Source organism: Lithobates pipiens, unplaced genomic scaffold (assembly GCF_037356315.1).
Source record: "Lithobates pipiens isolate NorthernLeopardFrog02 unplaced genomic scaffold, aLitPip1_a1.2 Scaffold_3, whole genome shotgun sequence".
Classification (NCBI taxonomy): domain Eukaryota; kingdom Metazoa; phylum Chordata; class Amphibia; order Anura; family Ranidae; genus Lithobates; species Lithobates pipiens.
Genome location: NW_027507790.1, coordinates 243,623,031 through 243,650,431, shown reverse-complemented (window position 1 = coordinate 243,650,431; position 27,401 = coordinate 243,623,031). Strand labels below are relative to the sequence as shown.

The 27,401-nt window shown below is 44.3% G+C and overlaps 1 protein-coding gene across 3 annotated transcripts in view; it reads left to right on the top strand.

The window, feature by feature from the left end:
* Positions 1 to 27,401, top strand: part of RAB27B (RAB27B, member RAS oncogene family) — a 380,975-nt gene that overhangs the window by 340,334 nt on the left and 13,240 nt on the right. For all 3 annotated transcript variants that reach the window (XM_077462987.1, XM_077462985.1, XM_077462986.1), the window contains 2 exons: positions 24,210 to 24,383; positions 27,013 to 27,098. In XM_077462987.1, the coding sequence (XP_077319113.1) occupies positions 24,231 to 24,383; positions 27,013 to 27,098 (239 nt within the window). In that variant the 5' untranslated portion in view covers positions 24,210 to 24,230. The remainder of the gene's footprint in view (positions 1 to 24,209; positions 24,384 to 27,012; positions 27,099 to 27,401) is intronic.

Below are 27,401 nucleotides of genomic sequence, written 5' to 3'. Positions count from 1 at the left end.
GAGTGTCAATACATTAATGACGCCCCCAATTCAGCTCACATATCGCACTGCAAATTGACAGTTCGGACATTAATCAGATTACATGGGTGTGATCTGGGGCATACCCCTGTATGATCTGGGGCATACCCCTGTATGATCTGGGGCATACCCCTGTATGATCTGGGGCATACCCCTGTATGATCTGGGGCATACCCATTTGTGATCTGCATGCCTCCCATCATTTTGAGATGGGAATGAGGGACACCTACTAGCAAATGTATGTAGGCAGAAGACACGCCCCTGCCACACCCCCTTAAAGGAGAATTAACCCCCTCCCAAAAAAGGTTAATTAAATCCACAAGTGTTTTGTTTTTGTTTGTTTTTTGTTTGTTTTTTTACCACTACTATTCCTTTTATATTGGCTTTTAAAATGTACAAATGCAGCAATTTAGAAATTGGATGAAAGGTTCAGCACTGGGAAACACTTTTTGAAAGATAAGTGCATTTTATATACAGCTATATAGGTCAGAGCAAAATGAGGGACACATGAGAACAGAGGGACATTGTTCCAAATCAGGGACAGTCCCTCGAAATCAGGGACAGTTGGGAGATATGGATCTGGGCATACCCCTGTATGATTTGGGCATACCCCTGTATGATCTGGGCATACCCATGCATACCTCCCAACTTTTTGAGATGGGAATGAGGGACACCTATCAGCAAAAGTATGCAGGCATAGGACACTCCCCTTTCATGTCCCCTTTAAGGTGAATTGTACAAAAAAAACAAGATTTGTTAAACAAGTGCTTTTTTTTTTATCACTACTATTCCTTTATATTGGCTTTTGGAATTTACAAATGCACCCATTTAGAAATCGGATAAAGGTTTAGCACTGGGAAACACTTTTTGAATAATTAAACGTGCATTTTATATAGATCAGACCAAAATAAGGGACAAATGAGGATGAATGAGGGACAGAGGGGCATTGCTCCAAATCAGGGACAGTCCCTCCAAATCAGGGACAGTTGGGAGCTATGCCCCTGTATGATCTGGGCATACCCCTGTATGATCTGGGCATACCCCTCCCTGTATGATCTGGGCATACCCCTCCCTGTATGATCTGGGCATACCCCTCCCTGTATGATCTGGGCATACCCCTCCCTGTATGATCTGGGCATACCCCTCTCTGTATGATCGGAGGGGCAAATGAGGAGGAATGAGGGATAGAAGGACATTTCTCCAAATCAGGGACAGTACCTCCAAATCAGGGACAGTTGGGAGTTATGCCCATGTATGATCTGGGCATACCATGTATCAGCTGAGCATACCCTTGCATGATCTGGACATATCATGTATGATCTGAAAGGGGCCGGACGCATGAATAGGGGGTGGTGGCGGCAATGGATAGAACACCGCATTGCTAGAAGGTGGAGGGGAAGGCAGCCGTGTATAGAGGGGGCGGCCCTAATGGACGGTCCGCCACTGGTTGAGGCTGTAATTGGTGCCAAAGGTGCTTCAACAAAGTATTGCGCAAAGGCTGTGATTACTTTATGTACATTGGATTTGTTTAGTTTTTATTTTGAATACATTTGCAAAGATTTCAAACAAACTTATTTCACGTTGTTATGTCATTAGGGGGTATTGTTTGTAGAATTTTGAGGAGAATAATGAATTTAATCATTTTTGGAATAAGGCATAACATAACAAAATGTGGAAAAAGTGAAGCGCTGTGAATACTTATCGGATGCACTGTATATTACATTTTTTGTTTGGGGTTAATTACTGCTTTAAAAAGTTGCCATATTTATATATTTTTGTGCATTTTGTTTTTTTCCCTGTAGATTAGTTCCAATTAAATGAACATTACATCAGGGCATTGATAGGGTTACATTGCACTGGCAGATCACTGGCTTGCTGCTCTTTAAAATACAGCCGTATTGTTCGTGTGCATTTACATACTGTAGAACATAACAATGTTACAAGATCGGAATAAGGCAAATGTAATCAAATGAATTGGTCACAGAATAAGGTACACCGCGGTACTCTGGCCACCCACACAGGCGTGCTCGGCTCCTGTTGTCTTTGACCAATGGCTGAATTGCCAGTCAGGTTCTGCCAGTCCATGTATTAGTAGAACTGGCTCAGCCAGCTTTCTCAGATACTTGTCAATGTACATTCCACACGTTGTTAGGTGCTCACATTTTTGCACTTTGTCTTCCTACGCACACCCAGGTCATCCATTGAAACGAGTGCCATAAAGCGCTGAACAATAGTAACCAAAAATAGTGACCGATTTACACAACAGATAGAATTGCCTGTTTATTCAAAGGGCCCTCAATGCTACCTACTGTGTACACATTTGTATAATGAGCTTATGTTCAATTTCTACATTGCAGCAACACACAAGTATATTGTGCCTTTGTCAAAAGAAAATTACATTGGATGCACCACCAGCGCATTAAAGAAAACAATCACTTGACTATATCTAGTAAAATCTACAACTATGAACAGAATATGTAGTCATGGATTTGTGTGGACATACAAAAGAGAAACTGAGTAAATAAAAACAACTTTATGTACCATTAAAAATCTATTACACAACATTAAAAATTACTCTCCACATAGGTGTAGCACCCTCCTAGTTTAGGTGCTAGGATGTAAATATTTAGACTAGTGTAATTTGCTCTTCCGCCTAAGGGTCCGTTCACACAGGGGCAACACGACTTTTGGAGGCAACTTGGGCACGACCTGAACACGACTTGGGGTGACTTACAACACAACTTTAAGTCGCCCCAGGCCAAGCGGCTTTTGCCGCGGCCAATCAGAGGATGAGCTCTCAAGAGGGAACTCCATGCCAAATTTATGAAAAAAATTTGGCGTGGGTTCCCCCTCCGAGAGCATACCAGGCCCTTAGGTCTGGTATGGATATTAAGGGGAACCCCCTACGCCGAAAAAACGGCGTGGGGTCCCCCCCAGATCCATACCAGACCCTTATCCGAGCACGCTACCCGGCCGGCCAGGAAAGGGGGTGGGGACAAGTGTGCGCCCCCCCCTCCTGAACCGTACCAGGCCGGGTGCCCTCAACTTGGGGGATGCCTTGGGGGAAGGGGGGCCGCGCGGCCCCCCCACGCCAAAGCACCTTGTCCCCATGTTGATGAGGACAAGGGCCTCTTCCCGACAACCCTGGCCGTTGGTTGTCGGGGTCTGCGGGCAGGGGGTTATCGGAATCCGGGAGCACCCTTTTAATAAGGGGGCCCTCGGATCCCGGCCCCCCACCCTATGTGAATGAGTATGGGGTACAACGTACCCCTACCCATTCACCTGTGATCAAAAAAAAACAAAAACAACACAGGGTTAAAATAGTTTTATTGCACAGCTCCGGGGGTCTTCCGTCTTCGGGGGTCTTCTCGCCGGACTCTTTCTTCTTCGTCGCCGCCCTCTTCTTCCGACTTCGGGGGGCGACGAAGAAGAAAGCCGGTCTCCTCCGCTAGCAAAAGAGCTAGCAGAAGATAGCGGAGGAGTCCGGCGAGAAGACCCCCGAAGACGGAAGACCCCCGGAGCTGTGCAATAAACTATTTTAACCCTGTGTTGTGTGTTTTATTTTTTTTTACATTTTTTTCACAGGTGAATGGGTAGGGGTACATTGTACCCCATACTCATTCACATAGGGTGGGGGGCCGGGATCCGGGGGCTCCCAGATTCCGATAAGCCCCCCGCCCGCAGACCCCGACAATCAACGGCCAGGGTTGTCGGGAAGAGGCCCTTGTCCTCATCAACATGGGGACAAGGTGCTTTGGGGTGGGGGGGCCGTGCGGCCCCCCCTTCCCCAAGGCACCCCCACATGTTGAGGGCACGCGGCCTGGTATGGCTCAGAAGGGGGGGCACGCACGCTCGTCCCCACCCCCTTTCCTGGCCGGCCGCTGCTGCTCGGATAAGGGTCTGGTATGGATCTGGGGGGGACCCCCACACCGTTTTTTCAGCGTAGGGGGTTCCCCTTAATATCCATACCAGACCTAAGGGTCTGGTATGCTCTCGGAGGGGGAACACACGCCAAATTTTTTCATAAATTTGGCGTGGAGTTCCCTCTTGAGAGCTGAAAATTTTGTCAGAGTCGCCTCCGTATAGACGGAGATCCAACTTGGAGGCGACCTCCATTGAAATTGGGTACCGGTCGCCTACAAGTCGGATTGAAGTAGTACAGGAACCTTTTCTGAAGTCGGAGCGACTTCAGTAGTGTGCATTAAGATGGCTCTCATTCACTTACATTGCTTTTTAAATGTTGTCCGACCTGAGGCGACTAGGGGCGACCTGAAGTCGGATTGGAGTTGCCCCTGTGTGAACGGACCCTAACGGTGGGGCTAGAGGCAAATCTATCTTCAGCAGGTTCTGCTTAACAGAATGCGGCAATTTATTAGTTAGGGCTGCTCCTGTGTTCTGGTGCTGCTGAGTTTGCTTGGACTCCTACCACCTTCTAGAAACTAGTAGAGCTTTCTGGAGCATGGGTGGGAGTTAGGAAAATGGGCAGCATGAGTATGTAGCAGCCCCATTACAGGGGAGGTGCCCCCCGGAGCATGTTGGGATTACCCTATATATATTTAGGGAGCATTTGAACTCTGGTCCCTTACCAGATGTTGGAGTGCACCGGTCAAGGTTGAGGCAGGCTTGCCACCCCTGGCACTTGCTGCCATGCGGCCTCAGGTGGTGAACGTGAGAGCCTGAAGCTAAAGCAAAGTGACCCTGGTGCTTCTGAAGGGCTGACTGAGGGGGAGCTGTGCCTGAGAGGATCTGTTTGCAACTCCAGTGAGTACAAACCAATGATCTAGGAGCCTGTTCTTTTTTTTTGTTGTTCTTTTGGCTAGAAAGAAAGAAACATTTTATCACCGCTCATCCCAGACGAGCCTCCAGACAATATATACATTAAAGTGGTTGTATAGTCATATTTCTAACTTTGGCCTACAGGTAAGCCTATAATAAGGCTTACCTGTAGATATAAAGAATATCTCCTAAACCTGTATTGGTTTAGGATATTCTCCTTGCAATGAGCCGTTGACTTCAGCGGCACATGCGCTCCGCGGGCACATCGCCGCGGCATACCCGCGATCGTCTGACGGGGCGGCTGAACGGAGAGATGCCGTTGTAAACAGCATTTCCCCGTTCTGCCTAGCAACTAGTGATGCTGATCTCTGCTCAATGTGATTGGAGCAGAGATCAGTGTTCAGTAAATGAAAGCTCAGCCCCCCACAGTTAGTAACATACCCCTAGGAACACTTAACCCCTACACTGCCAGTCCACTGGTTAACCCCTTCACTGCCAGTGTCATTTACACAGGAATCACTGCATTTATATAGCAGTGATTGCTGTATAAATGACAATGGTCCCAAAAAATGTGTCAAAAATGTCCGATGTGTCCGCCATAATGTCGCAGTCACAATAAAAATCGCTGATCGCCGCCATTACTAGTAAAAAAAAATTATTAATGAAAATGCCATAAAACTATCCCCTATTTTGTAAACGCTATAACTTTTGCGCAAACCAATCAATAATCGCTTATTGCGATTTATTTATTTTTTTACCAAAAATATGTGGAAGAATACGTATTGGCCTAAACTGAGGGAAATTTTTTTTTTTTTATATATATATATATATATATATTTTTGGGGGATATTTATTATAACAAAAAGTAAAAAATGTGTTTTTTTTTTCAAAATTGTCGCTCTATTTTTGTTTATAGCGCACAAAATGAAAACCGCAGGGGTGATCAAATACCACCAAAAGAAAGCTCTATTTGTGGGGAAAAAAAAGACGCCAATTTTGTTTGGGAGCCACGTCGCACAACCGCGCAATTGTCAGTTAAATTGACGCAGTGCCGAATCGCAAAAAGTGGTCTGGTCTTTGACCAGCAAAATGGTCCGGGGCTGAAGTGGTTAAGTTGCAAGGTGCATGTAAATTACATTTCATTTGCTAAATTCCTTCTTTTTTTTTTTTTGTCATTTTGTAAACTCCATTCAGAAGTAAAACTCTGGCGGCATTGTGCAAATTCCCATGCATTTGTTTTGTAGACTCTACCCAAGTACATCAATATAGATGATGTCCATTCATTTCAAGGCTATTTCTTAGTTATGTTTTAACAAAACCGTAATGGGAAAAGAATATGTTTTGCTCAGGCAAGAGTCTGGGTTGCCATGGCTACATATTAATACAAAATCCTGTTTTTCACCCACTTTAATTTTCCTGTTACAACAAGAACTGCAATGGACATGGTCACATCTGTGTAAATGTTGTATGACAAGTAATTTAAAGCTGCAGGCCAGGTCTACAGAATAATATGCCATTGAAACACACATATTGGAACTGTCTTGACTACTAAAGTATTTGTGATTTATGTTTAACCTGCTTGATTTGGACACCTCTGCCAGACAGCATAGCTAGATTAGTGACCTCAGTTTCTCCATTGTAGTTAATCAAACCCATCTCCAGCCTGAAGCCCGCTGTCGGCTGACATCACAGAGCCACTCCAGGCTCTGAAAAGATCCCAACCATATGGTCGGGATCCACCCAGATGACTGGGCCGACAGCTGGCTCAGTCTCTCAGTGAGTTGCTGAGAGCCTGCGCCAGTCACTCCTGCCCCTCCACAGCCCAGTGCTCCAGTGTGAGCTGGAGGGGCAGAGCAGAGATCTGGAGACTGACAGTCACCAGCTCTCTGCAGCTTAACCACTTTCAGACCGGACCATTTTGCTGGTAAATGACCAGAGGTCTTTTTACAATTTGGCACTGCGCTGCTTTAACTGGTAATTGCGCGGTCATGCAATGTTGTACCCAAACAAAATTTGCGTCCTTTTCTTCCCACAAATAGAGCTTTCTTTTGATGGTATTTGATTGCCTCTGCGATTTTTATTTTTTGCGATATAAACGTAAAAAGACCGAAAATTTTGAAAAAAAATGATATTTTCTACTTTTTGTTATTAGAAAAAGCCAATAAACTCAATTTTAGTCATACATTTAGGCCAAAATTTATTCAGCCACATGTCTTTGGTAAAAAAAAAGTCAATAATTGTATATTTATTGGTTTGCGCAAAAGTTGTCACATCTACAAACTAAGGTACGTTTTCTGGAATTTACGCAGCTTTTAGTTTACGACTGCCTATCTCATTTCTTGAGGTGCTAAAATGGCAGGGCAGTGCAAAACCCCCCCAAATGACCCCATTTTGGAAAGTAGACCCCCTAAGGAAATTGATAAGAGGCATGTTGAGCCCATTGAATATTTTATTTTTTTGCCTCAAGCGATTGAATAATGACATTTTTTTTTTACACAAAGTTGTCACTAAATGATATATTGCTCACACATGCTATGGGCATATGTGAAATGACACCCCAAAATAAATTCTGCTGCTTCTCCTGAGTACGGGGATACCACATATGTGGGACTTTTTGGGAGCCTAGCCGCGTACGGGGCCCCGAAAACCAAGCACCGCCTTCAGGCTTTCTAAGGGCGTTACAGTTTTGAAGGCCATAAAATGCCAAGATGGCACAAACCCCCCCCAAATGACCCCATTTTGGAAAGTAGACACCCCTAAATTTAGGGGTACACTAGTGAGACTAGGTAATAAATGGCGGGTGCCCTGAAACTATAAAAAAATAACTAACCAACCAGCGTCACCTGTAACAGTTATATGGTGATCACTGGTGAAAGGGTTAACTAGGGGGCAATCAGGGGGCTTTATGCGGTAGTATATGGGGGTCCCTGGCGCTATAAAAAGTTGCGGCGAACCTAAATACCTACCTGCCTAACTAGCGTCACCTGTGACACTAATACAGCGATCAGAAAAATGATCGCTTATTAGGCTGGGTTCACACTGGAGCGATGCGGGAACGCCACAAATCCGCGGCGGGTTCCCGCATCGCATGCCTCCCGGCGGCAGTTCACACTGCCCTATGCGAACTGCTGGGAGTGTCAGTGAAATGTTAATGACACCCCCAGATCAGTTCGCATATCGCAGTGCGATCTGCAAACTCGGATCGCATGGTGTGAACACCCATGCGATCCGATTCTGCTGCGGGCCAAAAAAAGGGTCCCGTGCGAATTTGCGGCGGGTGCGATGCGAATTCAGCCATACTATCTGTATGGCTGAACTCGAATCGCACAGAGATCGGATGTGATTTGCACTGCAGTGCGGTGCGAATCACATTCGTTCTCATAAACCGCTGCAATGTGAACCCAGCCTTAGTGACACTGGCGACGGGGGGTGATCACGGGGTTAAACCTTTATTGGGGGGGTTAGGGGGTACATTAGAACTAAAGGGGGGCTAACCCTAACTGCCCTAACAGTTATTACAGTCACAAATGACACCAATGCAAAAAAAAATAAAAAATGACATTGGTGTCACTGTGACTGGGGGGCAGGGGTAATTGGGGGGGGTGATCGGGGGGGTGTGAGTGTGCCTGGCATGTTCTACTGTGTAGTGTCGTGTTGGTGCAACTCACCGATCCTCTCTCCTCGGTGTCGGAACGAAAAATACCGACACGGAGGAGAGATTACATCACTTCCTCTCCTGTGTTTACATTACAGGAGAGGAAGTGATGTCACGGAGCATTTTCATTCGTCGGGAGCGATCGCGAGGGGGTGGCCATGAATGAATGGCCGTCCCCTCGTCCGGGATCGCTCCCGAACGAATACCGACCGCCGCAGGCACCGGGCGGGGGCCCGATCGGGCCCCCGACCCGCGGGCAGGCAAGGACGTACATGTAAGCCCTTATGCCTGCCCGTGCCATTCTGTCGACGTACATCGTCGTGCGGCGGTCGGGAAGTGGTTAAAGACCAAGCTGTTTGGTCTTAGGACCAGCAGGAGGACAGATGCAGCATCGAACCGATGTTGCATCAACCTAGGTAAGTATAATTTTTTAAATTTTTTTTTTGAATCCCAAAATTTTTCTTTTAAAGGATTATCACTCAGTGTGCTTCTTCCACCATCCCATATAGAGGCTGACATACACTATGTAGCGCTGGCTCCTGACGAGCATGCACTAGATGTTTTCAAAGTTAATTTTCCTAAAACCACAGTTGAGTTTTGGGGCAAATTTTACTAAATTTATGGTTTCAGTTCCAGACTAGCTGGGGTGCACTGGGTTCTCCTTGACCGCAGGTGTCGCTGTCACCGCCGGCAAGTGTGAGAACGCAGTCTAGCTGAGTGTATTTAATTCTATGTTTTCTCTCGGAACCAGCCCAGTGGGAGTGCTCTCCTGCTGTGCATTCTGGGAGGTGGTATTTAAGGTACTGGCATCACGTGGTCCGGGGTTCCGGTCCAGAGAGTTGTTCTGTATGTTTGGTTCTGGTCCTCCTGACCAGCCTCCATGGCCCTCCTGGCCTGGGGTGTGGAATCATGCATTTCCAGGTCTTGGGGCTGGCTAGCCCGAGGAAAAGCAACTGCAGGCACAGGCCTGAATAGATATTTGGGTCCTGTTGATTCAAAGGTGGTCCGGTGCCGTCTCGTCTAAAGGAGAGGCCCAGCAACTGGAGAGGACCCAGGGGAGGACTCTTCAGGAGAAGGCCATGCGCAAGGCTGGCTTCTCTGAAGGAGCCTGGAGGTTCAGTTGAAGGACACTTCATGGATCTACACTCATACGGTATCGCCGGACCGGCTGAGAGATACTGGTACCGTATGATAGCTCTTTAAATTTGTCTACGTCCCTCAGTAACACTCAAATCTGTGGCAGAGACTTTTCTCAAGTTTTCTACATTCAAGTCTGTGGCAGAGACTTTACTTAGCACCCCGTCGACTGCTAAGCCTAGTGAGAGGAGGCCTATCGGGGTTGTGAAATCCAGCTGTGAAACTGTTATTCTCTGGATTTCTTCTATACAAGACTTATATTTTTGCAGTCCAAAGTATCTGAACTTAATCCTAACCTTCTACCCTAAACTGAGAGACTCTGTTTATACTTCAAATAAATAACATAAAAGAAGATTTAGTGTCAGTTTCCACATTTCTTTGGGCCATTTACCACGGGAACCCCTAGATGGAGAAACAGTCAAGAAGGCAACGGTAAGCCCAATAAAACCAGCAGCTCCTTCGGGGGTCAGTGCTACAACTATATTACCAAAAGTATTGAGATTCTGCTTTTACATGCGCATGAACTTTAATGGCATTCCAGTCTAATGCCGCGTACACACGATCGGACTTTCCGGCAGACTTAGTCCGGCGGACCAGAATCCGTTGGACAATTCGATCGTGTGTGGGCTCCAGTGGACTTTTTTTTCCCAAAAGTCCAATGGACCTAGAAATAAAACATGTTTCAAATCTATCCGACGAACTCAAGTCCGAGGGACTAAAAACCGGGAAAACCGTTAGTCTGTGTGCTAGTCTGACGGGCCAGATACGACGCAAGGGCAGCTTTTGGCTACTGGCTATTGAAGTTCCTTGTTTAGTCACATTTGTGGCATCACATTCAAAACAAAGGGACTTAGTCCGGTTGTGTGTGGCCAAGTCCGTTCGTTCAGAAAGTCAGTTGGGAAGACCGTCAGACCTAGTCCATCAAAGTCCGGTCGTGTATACACTGCGTTAGTCCGTAGGGTTCAATATTGAGTTGGCCCACCCTTTGTAGCTATAACAGCTTCAACTCTTTTGCAAAGGCTGTCAACAAGGTTTAAGAGTGTGTCTATGGGAATGTTTGACCATTCTTCTAGAAGCACATTGAGGTCAGTCAATTTCTTCCAACTCGAACTTGATCATCCATGTCTTGATGGACCTTGTTTGTGCACTGGTGAGCAGTCATGTTGGAATAGGAAGAGGCCATCCTTAAACTGTTCCCACAAAGTTGGGAGCATGAAATTGTTCAAAATGTCTTGGTATGCTTACACCTTAAGAGTTCCCTTCACTGGAACTAAGGGGCCAAGCAAGGTCCAAAAAAAATACGGATGAGCAAGTTTGGCATTGAGGAACTTGATTGGCCTGCACAGAGTTCTGACCTCAATCCTCAAGATCTCAAGAGCCAGGTCTTCTCGCCTGACTTCACAAAATGCGCTTCTGGAAGAATGGGCAAACATTCCCATAGACACACTCCTAAACCTTGTGGACAGCCTTCCCAGAAGAGCTGTTATAGCTGCAAAGGGTGGGCAAACTCCATATTGAACCCTACAGACTAATGCCTTGTACACATTCCGACCACAAAATCGGACATTCCGACCACAAAATCCGTCAGACAAAGTTGTCGGAAAATCTGATCGTTCGGAACGAGGTGACGTACAAAACGTACGACGGGACTACGTAAAGGCTAGTAACCAATAGCTTTGGTCTCATAATTTAATCTGAGCATGCGTGCTCTCAAATTTTTTCCCTCTGATTTTCCGACGGAAAAGGTCTGATAGAGCTCACACGCGATTCGGATTTTCGGACAATATAATCCGATCAGACCTTTTTCGTCGGAAATTTCCGACCGTGTGTATAGGGCATAAGACTGGGATGCCATTAAAGCTCATGTACGTGTAAAGGCAGGCGTGCCAGTATTTTTGGTAATATAGTGTATGTGGGTGCTATCGGATCCTGTATCAACATGTCAACCTCTTTTTTCCGTCTCTGTTTAAGGCCTTAAACTTGCAAAACATCTCAGAAGCAAGAACACTGGAAAGGTGGTACATATTGATCTGACCAATACAATTCATTGAATGCTGACGTAGCAGTATGCAGAGCCTGCACTTACACCCCTTTCACACCAGGTCGTTTTGCAGGCACTATAGCGTTAGAAATAGCGCCTGCAATCCGCCCTAAAGAAGCTGCACCATTGTGTGTAGTGTGAAAGCCCTGAGGGCTTTCACACTACAGCAGTGCGCTGGCAGGATGTCAGAAAAAAGTCCTGCTAGCAGCTTCTTTGGAGTGGTGAAGGAGCGGTGTGTTTACCGCTCCTCCACCGCTGCTCCCCATTGAAATCAATGGGGCAGCGCTGTAATACCGCCGGCAAAACGCTGCTATTGTGGCGTATTGCCGGCGGTTTTAACCCTTTCGCGGCCGCTAGCGGGGGGTAAACGCCGCAAATCTGCCGCAAATCCAGCAGTAAAACGTCGCTAAAAATATCGGCGTTTTACCGCCGACGCAATGGGCAGTGTGGTGTGAAAGGGGTCTTGCAGTGCATCCCCTACCTCTCTCAGTCGGAGTCCTGCTGTGCAGAGGATTACAGAAAGATAATATAAAGACAGAATAAGATACTCACACTCTCTATATTTAAAACTGAACTCCTGGCAGATATAAAAGACAAATACGTGCAGCTCTATATTAATACATCACAGAATTTATTTTTAGTACATGCAGCGTAAGTACCTGAATTTGACTTGTTATCCGTCTTTGCAGGCGGAAGAACCTCATCAGTGTGCTGCTGCTCCTTTCACTGTCCAGTCACTGTGTATTTAGCTATTTGTATGGAGTTCAGCTGTAAAAACACATATAGTACCCAACAATAAAACATGTTGATCACCTACAGTTTTATGGTTCTATGTGAGGTATGCACCCCATCCTAGTCTATCTGTGGGGTTTACGGTTTACTATTAATCAAGATTAATGCTGACTTCTGCATATCGTTAATCTTCTTCAGAAAACGGGTGTTGTCTTCTAGAGAAGTTGAATTGGTGAGGTGGCCAGACATTTTACATTTTTCAAATTTTAGACTTACAAATAGATACCGTGTGGTAACTAATTATTTGATCCACTGCAGATTTTGTAAATTTGACCACTTACAAAAAATGAAGGGTCTATGATTTTTATCGTAGGTGTATTTTAAATGATAGAGACAGAATATCAACCGAAAATCCAGAAAAAAAAAAACACATGATAAAATGTTATAAATCAAGTTGAATAAGTATTTGATCCCCAAGCAAAACATGACTTAGTACTTGGTGGAGAAACCCTTGTTGGCAAGCACAGAGGTAAGATGTTTCTTGTAGTTGGTTACCAGGTTTTGGTCCACTCTTTACATTTCTTCTCTAAATCCTTATGCCCCGTACACACGACCAGACTTTTCAACATCAAAAGTCTGACGGAATGATTCCGGCAGACTATTCGAACGTGTGTGGGCTGCAGCAGACTTTTGATTTGCAAAAGTCTGACAGACTTTAGAAATGGAACATGTTTCAAATTTTTCCGACAGAACTCTGCCGGACCCAGAAATCCGCTCGTGTGTGTGCTAGTCTGACGGACTAAAACCGACGCGAGGGCAGCTATTGGCTACTGGCTATGAACTTCCTTATTCTAGTCCAGTCATACGTCATCACATTCGAATCCGTCGGACTTTGGTGTGATTGTGTGTGGCCAAGTCCGTTCATTCGGAAACTCTGTCAGAACTCTGTCAGAACTCCGTCAGAACTCCGTCGAAAGTCTGCCGGACTTAAGTCCTGTCGTGTGTACGCGGCATAAAGGTTTCTTGGCTGTTGCTTGGCAACTCAAAGTTTCAGCTCCCTCCCATAAATTTTCTATAGGATTAAGGTCTGGAGACTGACTAGGCCACACTATGACCTAAATGTGCTTCTTCTTGAGTCACTCCTTTGTTGCCCCGGTGGTATGTTTTGGGTCATTGTCCTGCTGGAAAACCCATACATGACCTATCTTCAGTGTTCTGGCTGAGGGGAGACGGTTCTCATCCAAGATTTTACAATACATGGCCCCATCTATTGGCCCCTCGATGCGGCAAAGTCAGCCTATACCTTTAGCAGAGAAACAGCCCCAAAGCATGTTTCCATCTCCATGTTTGACTGTAGGTATGGTGCTCTTAGGGTCATAGTCGGCATTTTTCTTCCTCCAAACATGGCAAATCAAGTTAATGCCAAACAGCTCAATTTTGGTCTCTCCTCGCCATAGGACTTTCTCCCAATCCTTCTCTGAATCATTTTAGATGTTCATTGGCAAACTTCAGATGGGCCTGTACATATGCCTCCTTGAGGAGGGGGACCTTGCCGGCACTGCAGGATTTCAATCCATACCAGCGTATTGCTACCAATGGTTTGTTTGGGGACTATTGTTCCAACTGCCTTGAGATCATTCACAAGCTCCTCCCAAGTAGTTCTGGTCTGATCTCTCACTTTTCTCATGATCATCCTTGACCCATGAGCTGAAATCTTGCATGGAGCTCCAGACCAATGGGCATTGATGATTATTTTTATTTCTTCCATTTGCGAATAATCACTCCAACAGTTGTCTCTATCTCACCAAGCTTCTTGCTGATGGTTTTGTAGCCCATTCCAGTCTTGTGCATGTCTACAATCTTGTCCCTGACGTCCTTTGACAGCTCTTTGGTCTTGCCCATGATGGTAAGATTTGAATGGAAGAAAGACATTCTGTGGATAGGTGTCTTTTATACACATGTAGCGCCGGCTCCTGAAGAGCACGCTCTATGTGCTTTGAAATGTAATGTTACACCTGAACTGCAGTTTGGTTTGGGTATAATTAATCAAAATTTTGAACTCCGCTTCAGTCTGACTGGACTATAGGGTGTTCAGCCTGGCCATAGGGGGCGCTGTCTCTTCTTGCAGGCATGGTAACAGTCTGGTTGGGTGCTTTAAGGTTACTTTCTCTCCGAGCCAGCCCAGTGGGAGTGTCACTCTTGCTGTGCATTCTGGGAGAGGGTACTTAAGATGCGGATGTCGCATGGTTTGGGGTTCTGGTCCAGAAGTATGTTCTGACTCCATGGTCCTGGTTCTCCTGACCAACCCCCAGGGCGCCTATGGCCTAGGGGGCGGATCCACCCGACTTTATGTCTCGGGCTGGCTAGCCCGAGGCAAGGAAACTAAGGAAAGGATTTGGAGGAGGTCCGGTGCCATCTCAGGTTGTGGAGAGGCACAGCAACTTCGTAGTTATCCAGGGGAAGACTCTCCAGAAGAAGGCCACGAAAGGGTTGGCTTCTTAGCAAGAGCCTGGTAAAGCTGAAGGACCCAAGTGAATCCTATTTCATGCGGTATCACCGGATCGGCTAAAAGATGCTGGTACCATACGAGTGTTCTACAAGTATTCAAGTTTTCCTTGTTCACGTTCTACAAAAAAGTCTGTGGCAGAGACTTCTTCCTACATTTTCTACAACAAAGTCTGTGGCAGAGACTTAATCCTTATTTAAGCACCCTGTTGGCTGCAAGGCCTTGTGAAAGAGGGACTACCCAACTAGAGTGAACATCCAGCTGTGAATGGCTATTCTCTGGATTTATTCAAAGTAAGAAAGTTCTTTATTATTGACTTTGACACTAAGCCCTTGTACACATGGTCGGACATTCTGACAACAAAATCCACAAAATCCATCGGATTTTGTCTGACGGATTTTGTCCGAAACTTGTGTTGCATACACATGGTCGGACAAAGTTGTCGGAAAATCCAATCGTACGTAACGTGATGACGTTATTTCGTTACGACGGGACTACGTTCAGGCTAGTAGCCAATAGCTTTGGTCTAGGAATTTTGATCTGAGCATGTGTGGCACTTGGTCCGATCGGAATTCTCTACACACAATCGGACTATGTTGTCGGAAAGTTTTATAGCCCAGCTCTAAAACTTTGTCTGTCGGATATTTTCCGACGGAAACAGTCCGATGGAGCCCACAAACAGTTGGATTATCTGATAACATGGTCCGATCTGACATTTTCCATCGGAATGTCCGATCGTGTGTACAAGGGCCAAGAGTACCTGGACTTTTCACCTAACCCTCTGATCCTACATGAGAGACTGTTGTTAACTACGTTTTTGTAAATAAAAATCCCTTTAAGCGGATCTGTCGTCAGTCTCTAAAGTTTCTGGGCCATCTACCGTGGGAACTCTTAAGCCCCGTACACACGACCGGACTTTTCAACATCCAAAGTCTGACGGAATGATTCCGGCAGACTATTCGATCGTGTGTGGGCTGCAGCGGACTTTTGATTTGCAAAAGTCTGACAGACTTTAGAAATGGAACATGCTTCAAATTTTTCCGCCAGAACTCTGCCGGACCCAGAAATCCGCTCGTGTGTGTGCTAGTCTGACGGACTAAAACCGACGCTAGGGCAGCTATTGGCTACTGGCTATGAACTTCCTTATTCTAGTCCAGTCATACGTCATCACGTTCTAATCCGTCGGACTTTGGTGTGATTGTGTGTAGCCAAGTCCGTTCATTCGGAAAGTCCGTCAGAACTCTGTCAGAACTCCGTCGAAAGTCTGCCGGACTTAAGTCCTGTCGTGTGTACGCGGCATTAGACACGAGGAGCGAGTGAGGGAAGGTAACGGTAAGCCCAATCAAACCAGCAGCTCCTTTGGGGGCCATTGCTACACATATAACCAGTTGTTAGGAGCACCTTCCTAAATTGACTGGACTAATCTGTGTATCATATGGACACATACTGTAGCCAGTCTGTGGGAGCCAGAATTATTGTTGGTTGGTAGGGGATCAAATACTTATATTATTCACTGAACTGCAACTCAATTTATAACATTTGTATCATGTTGTTTTTTGTTTGTTTTTTTGGATTGGATTGGATTTTTGGTTTATATTCCGTCTCTATCATTTAAAATACACCTATGATAACAATTATAGACCCTTCATTTCTTTGTAAGTGGGCAAACTTACAAAATCTGCAGGGGATCAAATAATAAATTTCCCCGCTGCAAATATGAGCTATCAAGTTAGTTGACAAGTACCGTATTTATCGGCGTATAACATGCACTTTTTTTCCCCTTAAAATCAGGGGAAAATCGTGGGTGCATGTTATATGCCAATCCCACGATCCCCCGCTGATCTCCACTGACTGGAAGCGGAGCGGAGCGATCGCCGCTGAGATACACATAGCCGAGTGTACTCGGCTTTTCTCAGCTCCGCTCACAGTCACGCCCAGTCCCCTCATTGGACCCAAGGTGGGACTGGGCGTGACTGAGCGGAGCCGAGAAGAGCCGAGTACACTCAGCTATGTGTATCTTGGCTCTGCCCAGTCCCTGCGATCTCAGCGGCGTTCACTCCTCTCCGGCGAGTCTCGGTGGTGCCATTTTTAAATTCAGCAAGCCGATGGACACTGGGGGCAAGGCTGCACCGGGACAAGGCTGCATTGATGGGCATTTAAGTTTTGGGGGTTTTTTTCCTTAAAATTCCCTCCTAAACTTGGGGCGTGTGTTATACTCCGATAAATACGGTAACTTCTTAAAAGTCAGATGAGACTTGGCATGCATGCTTCTCCACCACTTTCTTTGGTGCCCATTGATGATGCAATTAATTTGATTGCTGTATTTGCTTAGCCCTGGCACCCGGCAACTTGCATGTGCCCAGGTAGTGTATTGCAAATGAAAAATTACTAGGAGAATGAGGATTTTTTTTTTTTTTTTTTTGGTAAATGTAGACATGCAAAATCTCTTCTGCCAAAAAAAACTCTCCCTCCTAGCAATTTTGACATTACTGATTCTACGTGAAAGGTGACTGTACTGTATGTACAGTATGATGTACACAGTGTACTTGGAATTTTTTGTTGTTGTAGTCTGGCCCAGATTTGTGTGAAGTCCAGCAAAGCTGCTTAGGGCGACAGTTATACCCTGACACTGATACCTGATCCAGCAACTCTCCTACCCTTTGCTTCTGAGCAGAGGTGTTCTTTACAGAGGGACATGAATGGACAAAAAAAATAGGACAATTAGGAAAAAGTTAAAGCAGAACTTCAGTGCATCTTAGCACTACAAACCAAAAACAATGTTTAATTCATGTTTAATATTCCAAGAAAACTCATCCATCCATCCATCCATCCATATTTTCATACTTTATTTTGCTGAAAAATCGCTTTGAACCCCCCCCCCCCCCCCGCATTTCTGGTCATGGACACCTTAAGTAAGGGCAGAAGATTAATGTAGCATTTGCTTCCTGGAACCCATCTGCCCTTAGCTTAGGTAGGCAGACAGGAGGGTGTGCTTAGCTAAGAAAACCCCTCCTCCCCTTTCTGAAGACTCCTGGGATTTATGACATAATTTGCCTAGGCATGCAAACCAGGAAGTAACTGAGCAAATGTAAAAATAAAGTTTAAAACAAGTAAGTAGTTAGCAATGCTAGCAGTGGTGGCTGGTGTTCCATTTTTCTTTGGGGGGACACAGCAAACAAACCCTCTACCCCTGCCCTGCCTGCTCACCAGCCAGGCCCACTTGCCAGCCCCGCTTGCCAGTCCTGCACTTACCCCATCCAGGTCATGGGCGGCTTCCCCGGCTTCTCCTCCCAGCCAATCCGGCCTAAGGACCCGCTGGGAGGTGAAGCAGGAAGATTTTCGGCTCTAATCATGTGCGTCCACAAAAAAAAACTCGTAGAACTCTATGCATCTGGTGCCCCGCATGGAGATTAGGGGCCGGCGCAAAGAGATTGGGGGGGGGGGGGTGCTTATGGACCGGCCGCTGCTAAATGCTAGCAGCATAAGGATTTAAAAAAAGTCCCCAACGATTGAGAGGGTGAAGTTCCGCTTTAAGTTACAGCACATCGAAAATGTAATCAATCATATATGCATGGTGATAATTAAAAAAGGGGGGTAAAAGGTTATAAATCACTAATATTGCTTGGATATTAGAAAAAGCCTAATTGTCCATAATAAAGTCTTTTATGCATTCATAAACACTTGTAGCAGCACCTTAAGGAAACTGAAGTATAATAAAAAAAAGACAGCAGAGGGCGCCAAACTAAGTGCAGCATTTATATCAAGTTTTATTAAATAAAAGACAACTGGCAACTCACCTGGTTAAACAAGAGAAGGCTTGTTGAAAAATGTACTGGAGTAATGGCACTGCTGGAACAGTTAAAGGGTTAACATGTATAAACCTATTACAGGACAATTTTTTTTGGTACAGTTTATTAAGACCCCAATTAGGAATGATGCTCTGTTGGGCCTGGTCATCTCAAGCCATGCGGAGCTTATTAATGTTCATATAAAAGAACATCTGGGTAGCAGTGACCATAACATGATTTCATTTGGTGTTCACTGTAAGCAACAAACACATACAGGAAAGATAAAAACACTTAACTTTAAGCCCTTGTACACACGGTCGGAGATTCCGATAACCAAATCCGTCGGAGTAATTCCGACGGATTAATCCTGGAAGAGGTCCGGAAGTGATGTTGCATACACACGGTCGGACTAAGTTGTCGGAAAATCCGATTGTACATAACGTGATGACGTTATTTCGTTACGACGGGACTAGGTTCAGGATAGTAGTCAATAGCTTTGGTCTAGGAATTTGATCTGAGCATGCGTGGCACTTTGTCCGTCGGAGTAGGCTACACATGATCAGAATATGTCCGATAGGAGCATTTTGTCGGAAAATTTTACCTGCAAGTTGGAAAACTTGGTCCGTTGTATATTCCGATGGAAACAGTCCGATGCAGACCACACACAGTCGGAATATCCGACAAAATGGTCCGATAGGAAACATTCCGTCGGAATCTCCGACCGTGTGTACAAGGGCTAAGAGTGCAAATTTACCAAGGCTGGAGGGCTGCTCTCCAAGACTTAGACTGGGAGGGACTATTGATATTGATGAACATAGAACACAAAATGGGAATTCTTCAAAAAGACTGCATGTAAACTCACTGCAAAGTATATTCCCATGGGCAATAAGTTTAATAGGATAAAAATAAAACCTATGTGGCTCATGGCCAAAGTTAGAAAAGCTTTAAATAATAAGAAAAGAGCTTTTAAAAAATAAAAAAAAATAAGGAACACTATTATCATTTAAATGTTACAAAGAATCTAGAGTGGAGGACAAAGAGAAGGCAAATGTATTAAATACTTTCTTCAGTTCTGTGTATACAAAGGAGCATGGGGGAGCTCATGTCCATAATGGGGGTGGTAGTGACATATGGTCCAAAAATATGTAGACAGAATAAAGGTAGATAAAGCACCTGGACCTGATGGCATCCACCCACGGATCCTAAAAGAATTGATCTCTGTCATTTCAAAGCCATTGTATCTAATTTTTAGGGACTCATTAATGACTGGAATGGTACCACTGGATTGGCAAAGTCTTTAGCAAGTAACTATGTTTTGAAACCACATTTCCCATGATGCTCCTGCACACTGCAGTCTAGTTGAGCATCATGGGAAATGTAGTTACAAAACATCAGGGGTGCAAGGTTCCCCATCACTGGTCTAAGGTTAACAGTGGTGTACCCCCAAGGTCCCCAAAGTTAATCTCTTTATAAATGATATAGGGTCTGGGATTAAAGGACCATTTCAGTCTTTGCAAATAACACCAAACTATGCAGTGGAATAACCTCCTTACCTCCTTTATATACACAGGTGCATCTAAAAAAAATAAAAAAAATTATTTTATCAAAAAGTTAATTTATTTCAATAATTCAATTCAAAAAGCGAAACTCATATATTTTATGGATTCATTACACACAGAGTGATATATGTCAAGCATTTCTTTCTTTTATTTCAGTTTCAGTGTAATTCAGTATCTCAGAAAATTTTAATATTGTGAAAAAGTTTATTGTTGTAGACTGATGGTGTCACACTCTAATCAGCTAAATAACTCAACACCTGTAAAGGTTTCCTGAGCCTTTAAATGGTCTCTCAGTCAGGTTCTGTAGGTTACACAATCATGGAGAAGACATCTGCATTGAGCGTTTTCCAGAAGACAGTCAATGACCCCCTCCACAAGGAGGGCAAGTCACAAAAGGCCAATGCTAAAAAAGCTGGCTGTTTACAGAGTGCTGCATCCAAGCATATTAATGGAAAGTTGAGCGGAAGGAAAAAGGTGTGGTAGAAAAAGGTGCACAAGCAACAGGGATAACCGCAGCCTTGAGTGAATTGTTATGACGCAAAGGTCATTCAAGAATTTAGGGGAGGTTCACAAAGAGTGGACTACGGCTAATGTCAGTGCTTCAAGAGCCACCACACACAGAAATATCCAGGACATGGGTTTCAACAATTGTATACCTTATGTCAAGCCACTTCTGAACCAGAGATAACGTCAGAAGCGTCTTATCTGGGCTATGGAGAAAAAGGACTGGACTGTTGCTCAGTGGTCCAAAATTCTCATTTCGGATGAAAGTAAATGTTGCATTTCATCTGGAAATCAAGGTCCCAGAGTTTGGAGGAAGAGTGGAGAGACACCGAATCCAAGTTGCATGAGGTCCAGTGTGAAGTTTCCACCATCAGTGATGATTTTGGATGCCATGTCATCTGCTGGTGTTGGTTTACTGTGTTTTATCAAGTCCAAAGTTAGCGCAGCCCTCTACCAGGAAATTCTAGACCACTTTATTCTTCCCTCTTCATGGAGATACAGATTTCATTTTCCAGCAGGATTTGGCACCTGCCCACACTGCCAAAAGTACCAATACCTGGTTTAATGATCATGGTATCACTGTTATTAATTGGCCAGCAAACTCACCTGACATACACCCCATAGAGAATCTGTGGGGTATTGTCAAGAGGAAGATGAGACACCAGACCCAACAATGCAGCCGAAATGAAGGCCGCTATCAAAGCAACCTGGGCTTCCATTACACTTCAGCAGTGCCATAGGCCTCCATGCCACACCACGTTGATGCAGTAATTCATGCAAAAGGAACCCCGACCAAGTGTTGGTATAGTGCATACTATACTGTACATGGACTTATTTTTCAGTAAGCCAACATTTCTCTATTAAAATCTTTTTTTTTTTTCTTTTTTTTATGGTCTTGTGTAATAATCAAATTTTCTGAGATACTGAATTTTGGATTTTCACAATCTGTATGCCATAATCATAAAAATGAAAAGAAAGAAATGCATGAAATATATTACTCTGTGTGTTTAATTAATCTACTGTATATAATGAGTTTAACTTTTTGAATTAATTTACTGAAATAAATTTACTTTTTTAAGATATTCTAATTTTTCGACATGCGCCTGTATAGAGAGAGGGAGATTAAGTGTGCTATAAAGGTCTCATAATCACTTGCCTTTTTTTTTTATCGAGTCTGTAAGGGATTTAAAGCATTGTTATTGATTTTAGTAAGAATATATTAGTTTGTGGTTAGAATGGATTGCATATAACAATGTCTTGGATTTTCTGCCGTGTTGGTGAAGTTGTGGTGATCATGACAGCGGATCCAGCCTTTACTATATGTCACTTACACTGTTGCAATGTAATAAAACCATCAAGGTTCTATCTTTTAAGACCTTGTAATTGTGGCCTTACAATCCCCCAGAGTACCTTACCACTATTGTCTGTGTATGTAATTGTGGCAGCCAGGCAGATCTTTTCATCTTGTGCTGTAGAGAGCGAACATAGAAATTTATCAAACCTGTGATGTCTGAAATTGGGGGAAAGATTAATTGTATCCTACAGAATCCACTCAGTAGTTTGTTTCCATTCGCTCAAATAAGGTATTGGGAAGGAACATCAGCTCTTTAATTGGTTGTGTGTAAAGGTTTGGACACAGTCAAACAATGCATTTTGTTGGTTTGAAACAGTAACACAGCTTTGGGATGGAATGCAAAGGATCAATCCACCGATAAGCAATATTTTATTTACAAGTGGTGGTCTGTGTGGGCTGAATCAGCTCTTGGCGTCTTATGTCCTGGCTGGGTGAATCAACTGTTACACAAGCCAGACTCTCACAGACATATATAAACCTCAGGACAAAGGAAAATTTCTTAAAAATAAAAATCTCCCCTTACATATGCTTTTCTGCACACAGAACACAAACGTAGGGGTAACACTTTGTTTGAGCTTACCTAAAGGAAGAAGTGCATTAAAAGAGATGGGGACTAACTAGCAACAGTGTTAATTTAATCAATGAAAATATTTTCGGTAACTAAATTAAAGGGGTTGTAAAGGCAGCAGCTCCCCTCAGCCTCCCTAATACTTACCTGAGCCCCATCTCTATCAAGTAATGTCCACGAGTGCCTTGACCGTCCAGTACTCTCCCTCCTGATTGGCTGAGACACAGCAACGGCACCATTGGCTCCCACTGCTGTCAAAGTCAGTAAGCCAATCGAGAGAGAGAGGGGACAGGGCTGAACCACAGCTCAATGTCTGAATGAACATGCGGAGCTGCAGCTCGGGTGCCCCATAGTAAGCTGCTTGCTGTGGGGGCACTGGACAGAAGGGAGGGGGCAGGAGCACAGAAGAGGGATCCGAGAAGAGGATCCGGTACTCTCTGGTTGTGCAGTGGTTTTGTGCAGAGCAGCCTCAGTGCTGTTCTTCCCAAGTACCCCGCTGGCGCTCTGATTTCCTCCCCCTTGCCAAGTGCCCCCCATAGCAAGCTGCTTGCTGTGGTGGCACTCATGCAGGCTTGCTCCCGAGCCGGCTCTCTGCATCCATTAGACACAGAGAGCACAGCTCAGCCCCACCAATGGCTCCTGCTGCTACATCTCAGCCATCATCAGGAGGGAGAGACGCGGGAGAGCCTCAGGTCTCGTGCACATCGCTGAATCGATATCGGGATTGGGTAATTATTGGGGGAGGGGGCTGAGGGGGGAGCTGCACACTTTACAACCACTTTAAACCTATTAAAAAAAAAAAAAAAATAAATAATATAAATATATATTAATATAATATAGCGTTGGTGCCTGAATTTGATCTGGCTTCTGACTTGCAGTTCCTGTACAGCAGGGCTGGAGTGGGAGAGAACCACGAGGACCAGTTCATGTGCTGACAAGATGGATGCTGATAGCAGGATAAAGCAGAGTGACACAGAGATGAGCTCATTAATGTGCTGCTTCTCCTTTTGCTGCCCAGTCACAGCCTGGGGCGTGTCCATCAATGATCTGAGCTCAGAAGCAGTGAGTTGACCGATACTGGCCATCGGACTGAGGACATCTAGTGGCTTGAAAAAATTACTGTGGGGAAACCTTTAGATTGAAGCTGAATATTACATCAGAAGCTAGTTTTCTTATTTAACAACTTCAGCCTTGGAAGGATTTATCCCCTTAATGACCAGGCCATTTTTTGCAATGCGGCACTGCATCACTTTAACTGACAATTGTACAGTCGTGCGATGTTGTACCAAAATAAAATTGATGTCCTTTTTTCCCCCCACAAATCGAGCTTTCTTTTGGTGGTATTTGATCAACTCTGCAATTTAAAAAAAAAAAAGAAAAAAAAATTAATTTCTTTGTTTCTTTTTTTTTTACTTTCTGCTATAATACATATTCAAAAAATATATATAAAAAAACTAATTTATTCATCAGTTTATGCCAATATATATTCTTCTAAAATAAGTTTAATTCAGTATTTTAAATAATGTGATCTCTTCCTCTTTAACAAGTCCCTCTCTCTTGTCGTACCACAGGTTCACATAGCAGTAGACACTATGACGGATGGTGACTATGATTATCTGATTAAGCTCCTGGCACTTGGAGATTCTGGTGTTGGAAAGACGACATTTCTCTACAGATACACAGATAACAAGTTCAATCCTAAATTTATCACGACGGTCGGGATTGACTTCAGGGAAAAGAGAGTGGTGAGTTACCTTTTTATTGTCTTGGAATTCTAGTGGGAGATTATGGGAATTTTAAAGTCCAACTCAGAATACAACAATGATGTAATGCAAACAAAAGAAATGAAAAATATTGAAAAAGTACAAAAATAAACAAAAGTCCAAACTTCTAATGATCGATAGTCCAAACTTTCCAAAATTTCATGCTGTGTCTCCAGCCATCCACTGCAATATATCTGCTCACCTCCAAATGTGGACCCCAATATCATATCAAGGTCATAAAAGCTTAAATCATCCACACCAAGGGGATGTCTCCTCCAGCATGATTCTGTAGTCTCCTCCTCCAGCAGCTCCAGACTCACAGGTATGTATACATGCAAACACAAACACATTGCATACTAGCACATTGTGAAATACTTACCTTAGAACACAGCCTTACTGATCAAGGAAGTCTTATAACTCAATTGTAAGCAAAAGGCTTACCTCAGCCGGCTGATTATCAGAAATTCCCGGATCGTCTCAAGCTCCTAGTTTCGGATTCTCAGGGTCACCTGTAAATCCTCTCCTGGCTGGCTCGCCATCTGACCTGGACATTTTATAGATAGGAAACTGCTATCCTCATCCTCATATTGATTAGTGGTTCCAAACGAATAATTACTGCAGTAGGGAACAGACACAAAAGATACACTCCGCATCTTTCCAAATAACTGTTCTGCTTTATTATGACGCAATTGAAGGTTTTTATACACATCTTTACGTATGTATCACATTAATATTACAATTGTACGTTTATGGTAACAAGGGGCGTAACATAGTCAGACTCATTCTAATCAGGACTTGAAAGAATGCAAACATGTAATGAAAACATTATTAGTGCCGTGTGCACAGTGAGGGTATTGTGCAATACATATAAAATAGAATACAATTATATACAGAACTTACAAATTTCCTTTATACTGTGACCACTGACAGGGCTTCCATCTTCCCTGGTCTTCCTTCTGGAACAAAGCCGGAGTCCGCAATGGCGTTACTCCTGTGGTTCCCGCACGGTGCTCTAAAGGTCCAGCACGGTATGCCAAATCTTCTGAGCACATGTGCCGGTGGTGACATCACCGGCTGCATCCAGTGTGAATATCTCCTAAATGGTGCCCATTTAGGACATATTAACTTTTACCTCCAGGTAAGCCACCTACAAAGTGGACTTTACTACCTTTTAATCTGCTCGCCTCTTTCTGTGGACCCCAATATAGTCAAGATCAAACTGGCATATGTTATTTCATCCACGGCAGTATTTCTTCCACTCCATTTAAACACTCCCCTCCTTCAGCCGCTCAGCATTCGCAGGGTAAGTTAACATGTAAACACAAAAATGGGATGCATAGTGTTCTCCATATAAAACCACATCCCTGCAATAAACCATTGCGCCCAGGGCAGCTGTCCCTCCTGCCCACCCCTTGTCCTGGCCCTGCTCGTACACATACAACCTTCACTTAGAGTGGCTGCATAGGAGCATCATTGTTGTATTCTGAGTGTATATATAGTGTGGTGGAAAGCACTGTTGATGTTTAGCGGCATTCAAGGATTGTATTTTCTATCACATTAAGTGTTATATTCACACTAAGATTAGTACTGTATTGGTATTGTTCATTTATATATTTATAGCCCAACTCAGATGTTTCCAGCAGGCAAACATTCCTGTTCCTCAGGAGGACCTCACTTTCATACAGGCATACTCCTTTCTCCTGCAAATCAGTTTGTTCATATGCCAGAAGAAGTACAGCAGGATCCAGTGGCGGCTGGTGCTCAAAATATTTAGGGGGGGGGGGGCGCAAACAAACCTGAAAGTCTGAAAAATACAAAAAAGATTCAGATGCAGCCACTGTACCCATCAAATGCAGCCACTGTGCCCATCAATGATAGCACAGTGGCTGCATTTGATGTGCGCAGTGGCTGCAATTGATGGGCACAGTGGCTGCATTTGATGGTTTTTTTTTTTGTTTTAGTTTTTTTTATTTTTCAGAATTTTTCAGTTTGTTTGCGCCACCCAAAAAAATGTGAGCACCAGCTGCCACTACCTTACACACTCGGGCCGTGCGTTCCACGGAGCTGCTGACATCCCTTCCGGTTCACCACTAGCATATAGAAACCGGAAGTGATCAGTTAACTAGAAGAATAAAGCACCAGCCCGTAGTATTATAAGTTGTCCGGCGCTTTGGAATGCGCCACAAAGCATGTCAAAACCCTGCAAATGAAGCACCTTGTCTGCAATCTCGTGAATGCATTGATGTGGTGCTTCCCATAATACACTGTGTCCGGTGCCCAAACACAGTGCACTTAAAGAACATTTTTTTTTCTGACTGCTGGGCATGGGTGCCGCCCCCCTATGGAAGGTACTTTCCCGACACTTTGCATGAAAGCACTACAAGTCTCATAGACCCCGGAACTACAGTCAGATTTCTGCCTCCCTCTTCTCCAAACTATTCACAAGCTAGCAGATTCACTTTACTTATATTATAAATTCACCAACCAAATCAAAATGAAGTCCTTTTGCTGACCTAGCTACTTGCTGGGGGAATTAATGCTGGGGAGTAAAATATGAGTGTATGATGATTTCTTTCAAATATATTTAATGTGTTGATATGTCTTTCTTCAGGTTTATAATAATGCCAGTCCAGGCAGCACGCACGGAAAAACCTTCAAGGTCCATTTACAGCTTTGGGATACAGCTGGACAGGAAAGGTAAGTTAAATATTAGGAAATTATTTTATTTCCAGGTAGAGAGTTCCTTAAATTGAACTTTGCACTTCAGAAAAGGTGTGCTTATTCCCCCCACCCCCTTTCCGTGCTTAAAAGCTGCATTGAAGTTCAAAAAAGAACCTGCGGAAGAAAAATAGTTTGCCAATATACTCAAATTTTCCCCGACTTCAGGAGGCAGGGGGTGACAACATCCTCCAGCTGACGAGAATCCGGGGAATGATGAGTAGCCCAAATCTCTAAAGAATACAACGCAGCACCACATGGGATCATCTTCACGTGAGATGT